Source organism: Lytechinus variegatus, chromosome 2, assembly GCF_018143015.1.
Source record: "Lytechinus variegatus isolate NC3 chromosome 2, Lvar_3.0, whole genome shotgun sequence".
Classification (NCBI taxonomy): Eukaryota; Metazoa; Echinodermata; class Echinoidea; order Temnopleuroida; family Toxopneustidae; genus Lytechinus; species Lytechinus variegatus.
The window spans coordinates 21,005,711-21,011,710 of NC_054741.1; the positions used below are offsets into that span (position 1 = coordinate 21,005,711).

At 35.4% G+C, this 6,000-nt stretch overlaps 1 protein-coding gene across 1 annotated transcript in view; it reads left to right on the top strand.

The window, feature by feature from the left end:
* Positions 1 to 5,728, top strand: part of LOC121407547 (Bardet-Biedl syndrome 4 protein-like) — a 30,540-nt gene extending 24,812 nt beyond the window's left edge. The window contains exons 9-13 of the mRNA XM_041598681.1: positions 261 to 413; positions 767 to 938; positions 1,800 to 1,869; positions 2,737 to 2,878; positions 3,898 to 5,728. Of these exons, the coding sequence (XP_041454615.1) occupies positions 261 to 413; positions 767 to 938; positions 1,800 to 1,869; positions 2,737 to 2,878; positions 3,898 to 4,149 (789 nt within the window). The 3' untranslated portion in view covers positions 4,150 to 5,728. The remainder of the gene's footprint in view (positions 1 to 260; positions 414 to 766; positions 939 to 1,799; positions 1,870 to 2,736; positions 2,879 to 3,897) is intronic.
* The last annotated feature ends 272 nt before the right edge of the window (positions 5,729 to 6,000 follow it).

The following is a 6,000-nucleotide window of genomic DNA, read 5'->3' on the forward strand; positions in this document are numbered from 1 at the left end:
TCAAGTTCATGTTACAAATATTGTCAAATATAAATAGGAAAGTTGGATGAACATTATACAATAATTTCTCTTGGTCTGTAACGATTCCATATATATTGGTACTAAGTCATCTTTTGTTTTTAAAGTGAGAGTGAGTGAAAAAAAATGAACCATTGAGCCAACCAACAAGCAAAACGACAATCAAACGATTAGTCCATATTCAGTCTATTCTTATCATCTCTCTTGTTGTGTAACACCTCCTATTGTTATTATTCTATTAGGCTATTCTAGCGGCGGGTAGTATGATGCAGCAGCATGGTGACTTTGACGTAGCTCTTACCAAGTACCGTATCGCTGCTGCAGCCGTCCCTGAGAGCACATCACTCTGGAACAACATTGGCATGTGCTTCTTTGGCAAGAAGAAATACGTTGCCGTAAGTCACAAGTTATGTAGAACTCGGCTTTGCTGCGACTTGGTTTACAGTGAATGTTGATATTTTGTGAGATATATACATGTGTGGGGGCTTCCAGATTTTTGTGATCTACACATCCATTGAATATCTCTTACCAATGGAAAAGCTTTCTTTTATATGCATCAAATAGTAATGTCCTATCTATAAAAAGTCACAAAATAATCATGTAAAAGGAGGAAGCTAATATCATACCATTTGATCATCCCCATTCATACAGTATGTTTGCCAATAGAAGGAGCATATTGCCAGAATATTACAGATAGCTGAGGCTTACATGAGCATGATAATTGAGAGCTTTGTTTGACCATACACAGGCAATCAGCTGTCTCAAGAGGGCGTCCTACCTGTCTCCGTTTGACTGGAAGATCATGTATAACCTAGGCCTCGTTCATCTCACCATGCAGCAGTATGCATCGGCCTTTCATTTCATCAGTGCAGCCATCAATCTCAGACCAAAGATGGGACAGCTCTACATGCTGTTGGCCGGTGAGTGGAATCCTCTTGATTATTCAAATCAAACATCTGATTCAAATTCATCAACTTTGTATTCAAATTCAAATAGGTTGAAATCTCTTGCACACATTTGTATGGTTGTATAAGTTATATTCCAAGTGGAACTTGTTTAACAGCTACATGCAAGGGTAAATAAATCAGAAATACAATATAAACACCATGAACAGATTGATTAGGAATGCCTTTCTGCAATTGACTATGTAAGCCGTACTGCACATCTTCTACTATGATTCATAGATATATTTTGTTGTTATTAATCGTAGATTATTTGTAATGCAACTACATCTCTTACAATCTTTGAATATGGTGATAACAATATAATGAAAATTCTGCTTTTGTATAGCGCTAAACACTTTTGAGTAGTGTCTTTAATATAGTACTTTCCAGTTATATTATTACATAAAACATCAATGACAAGCCACTTGCTTAGAGTAATTATTGAAAATTTGTTTGTAAAATATCAATTTTGATTGTCCATTTACCCACTTCATATTGTTCATAGATTCATTGACTCATTCATTAATCTTGCATTTATGTTTAAAACACCCCTCTTGAGTGTTTCATAAAGCTGTTCGTAATTTAAGAGCGGCTTTAAAAACGACTGGTGAACCTTCCTTACGTCCTGAATAATCACCGATGAACATATAATGGTGAACATCATTTACCACAAGAAAGGATCACCAATTGTTCTTAAAGTCGCTTTTAACTTACAAACAGCTTTATGAAACGGCCTCCTGGATACCTTGAGCGCAACAACACCTCATGATGGATTTTTATTTTTTGACTGATTAATGAATGATAACCAATAAATCTCTCTCTCTTTCTCTTCAATAGTTGCTTTGACTCATCTAGATGATGAAGAGAATGCTAATAATGCATATGAGCAGGCTGTGGAATTGGAAGAGTAAGTCAATACTTTTCTGATGGAAATCGGTTTCATTTGAAGCAGATAGTTTTAAGTAACGATTCAGTGCAGTCTGCTTCAATCATCCTTGGTTCATTTCAGTAGCCAATATGACCACATTCCGTATCTTACCTTATTTCATTCTAATATTTCTAACACATGGCTATGACAATTCTGAAAGCATGTGACAGTTCATGTCATTGTCATTATCATTTATTTATTTGGTTATTTCATACTGAAAATACATTTATTATATAATGCTAAGAGGTACAAGAATTAGATATCAGGGAATAATTTTGCTTTTTCAAATTTGAATAGCAATTTTGGTTGTAAGAGAAAAGCTCTCAACTAAGTAATGTACCGTTCTATGTAAAATTATGCTATAAAGAAAGACTTAATGCATTGCAGTCTTTAAAAAATATGGAGCAAATTGCGATGCAAAACCTGGGGGCTGTTTCATAAAGCTGTTCTTAAGTTAAGAGCGACTTTAAGAACGACTGGTGAACTCTTTTCTTACGCTCTAAACAATTGTCAATTCAATACCATTTACCGCAAGAAAGTATCACCAGTGGTTCTTAAAGATGCTCTTAACTTACGAACAGCTTTATGAAACACCCACCAGGCAAAATTATTCCCTGGACATGAACCCAAAAGCAATTCTAGGGATGCAAAACATGACTACCAGGAAAGGATAGTGGAAACTTAATTCCCTTAACCTTTGTACCTTTGAAATCTATGCCCATTTTATACCAATAAAGAGAAAAGACCATTATCTTAAAAGTGTAGTTTGTGATGTGTGTTAAATTAAGCAAGCACCAGTATAAAAAGTATCCCACTAAATGCTTTGTTATTAATTCATTATTTTAGAAAAGATCCATCAGTGTGGCTGAACTATGCAGTGTTTCTCTACAATAGAGGAGATAGGAAGAATGCAGCCAAGCACTTCACAACCTTTGAACACAAACTACAGAAACTGAAAGAAGCAGGAACTCAAGAAATTGACCAAGAGGTAAATTTTGCATTGACTAATAACAGGATAAGAAATGAGGTGCGATACTCTATTTTAGAATTGAATAAAATGCAGGACTACAGTTTGATGTTTCATTGGAATTGATTGTATGAAGGAGTATTCATTTCCAGTCTGTAGTGTTGTGTCCTTTATATGTGTCATTGATCATGTTGATACCTAGTCTACAAACAATACAAGCAGTTGAAAAATTATCTTAATCAATATTATGGTATTATGGTATCATGCTCGGTGTCCGTTAACTTTTCTTTGTAAACTTCAGTTCAACTTAACTGAGGCTTATATAATTTAGTGTGTATGATAATAGCATGGATCCCACGAAGCGTATTGTTTGTGAGGTCAAAAGGTCAAGGTCACAGTGACATGCTTTCATCTTACCCTTCTGGAGTCCTTGTTAACGCAATAACTTTAGTTTGACTTAACCTAGGCTCATAATTTGGTGTGTACAATACTAGCATGGATCCCAGGAAACCAATTGAATTTTAGGTCAAAAGGTCAAGTCACCACCTTCCACTTTTCTAGCTTGACCAATAACTCTATTGTGCTCATCCTAGCGACACTCTGTTATGTGTTGCAAATGATTCTTATACTTTCTATAGCAAATAAAGATGAAGCAGTAATCTGTTTTGCAAATACAATCAACTAAAGTCTATTTTGTAGTAAAATCTACTTTAAAATTTGTTCAAAAATCATAAAAATTTAGTTCACATGAAGAAAAGTTATTAAATAAAAGGGCAGGTATTGTGACTGCACTTGATGAAAGCAACACTTGAATATGATGAATCCAATGTGAGTTTGGATATGGCAAGGTTTATGTTTTCCAAATTCTTTCAAATTCATTTTTATAGTCGGATGTATATTCCATTTGCCCAGTCCACCAACACCTCTCTCTCTCATCCTCTCTCCATCTCTCTTTTGTGAATAAGGATTACAAAAAAAGGGAACAGTGGACATTTAAGCACTCTTATTATAATTGACGATATGATGTATCTCTTTCATAGTTGACAGAGACGGCAGGTAAGCTGGGACCAGCCCTCCAAGTGGGTGAAAATCTGGTATGGAAAGACCAATCCAACAACAGGCAACAACAACCAATGAGTAGCAATCCACCACCACAACAGTCAACACAGGCTGCAGCAGCAAACTCTGATGCAGCATTGATGGCAGCGTTACAGAACGCTCCACCGCCTTACTCGGCAGTAGATCCTGAAGCCGCCAATCGACAGCAGAGAAGAAAAGAACTTGCACAGTAGACATTGGGCTGCAGCAGCAAACTCTGATGCATCAGCATTGATGGCGGCATTACAGAACGCTCCACCGCCTTACTCAGCAGTAGATCCCGAAGCCGCCAGTTGACAGCAGAGAAGAAAAGAACTTGCACAGTAGACATTGGGCTGTGATTTCTTTTAGGATCGTGGTGTATTAGAGGACAGTGTCTGCATGGACCACCATGTACTCATCAGACGATATATGAAATACAGTGGATTTCTTTGTAGATTAGAGAGCATTGTATGATGTTTATACTCATTTGTATTGACACTTAACTTTTTAGATATGTTTGTACTTGAACTTATTTACTGGTTAGAACTCTATGATGTTCAGCTTTCTCAGATGTTGCTCTGTGGATCAATAATCAGAACTTCATAACAACAACAATAATGAATATTAATTTTCTGCATTAATACATTGAGGTGTTTAAAGAACAAGCGTAATGGTTGATTCTATTCCTTTGACCTCAAAATGTCTCATTTTAATTTGCATGGTTAGTTAAAACTAATTCAAACAAGGTAAAGATTTTTTAAGTTGGTGAAGTATTTTGTTTTAGTCAAAGTGCTACAGTGCGGCATTCCACTTTTCCTGGGACATGTAGTGTAGCAGTGTTAACACATTTGAAAGATGGCTTTCAGCTCTTTGTGGATCCTAGTCCTCTGATACTTACTTCATATAGGACAACAAAAGTATAAGGATTGTGTTTTATAAGTAGTCAGGACATTGTCTCACAAAGAGTTACAATTGATCTGATCAATCATAACTATGGAAATCCATCAGTGTCAAAAAATTTTCTTTGAAAAATTTGCACAATGTCCTTTTTATGCAAAGAGAAGCTCAGTGACGTTTTTCAAGAGAACAATGAATGCATGATTATACATCACAGCTAGACAATACTTTGAACAAACAGGCATAATAGATGTTGACATTGATGGCCGTCCATAGTTGCAACTGAATGGATCTATTGTATCTCTTTGTAAGATGGGGCCATGATTTTCAGTAAAAATTATACCTTTTTCATCCATGCAGTCATATCTTTTATATGACTGGTACGCGAGGATAATTCGTCCATATACATGTTTCCAGAAAATCAAATTATTTATTTCTCACTCATCTTTAATTGACATTTTTTCTGGCTAAATTTATTGGTACCAATTATACTTTTGCGTGAAAGGCCCATGATAGATATATAGTGCATTACAGGATTTATGTCAAGTGTACATAGTGTATAAAGATATTAAAATCACCTTGAACATAGAGCATTATGATAATTATTTTGTATTTGTGTGTGCAATGTTAAACTCAGTTCAATTTATTAGAGCGTCATTAGTTCTAAGAAATGTTAATTCAATAATACTGTGAGATTTTAATATTTTTCATGCAATGATTTTTATCATGGGGTAATAATATTTATAATGAAAATATGTGGAATATGTGTTAAAGAGAAAGGTATTGTATAGATTGAACACAACCTTTGTTTCTCAATATATCCATGTTCTGTAATTGCGTTTTCAATCATGATTCATGTTGCTGTTTATTTTATATAATCAAATTTGAACACACCCTGGGTCACACTTATCTTGTTGTGAAACTCTCCAGGTGCAAATATGTGACAAGTTTTTGCGTAGCAGATTGAGACTATAGGCGCCGCTTTTCCGGCGGCGACGGCAGCGGCGTCAACATCAAATCTTAACCTAAGGTTAAGTTTTTGAAATGACATCATAACTTAGAAAGTATATGGACCTAGTTCATGAAACTTGGCCATAAGGTTAATCAAGTATTACTGAACATCCTAGTAGAGTTTCATGTCACATGACCAAGGTCAAAGGTCATTT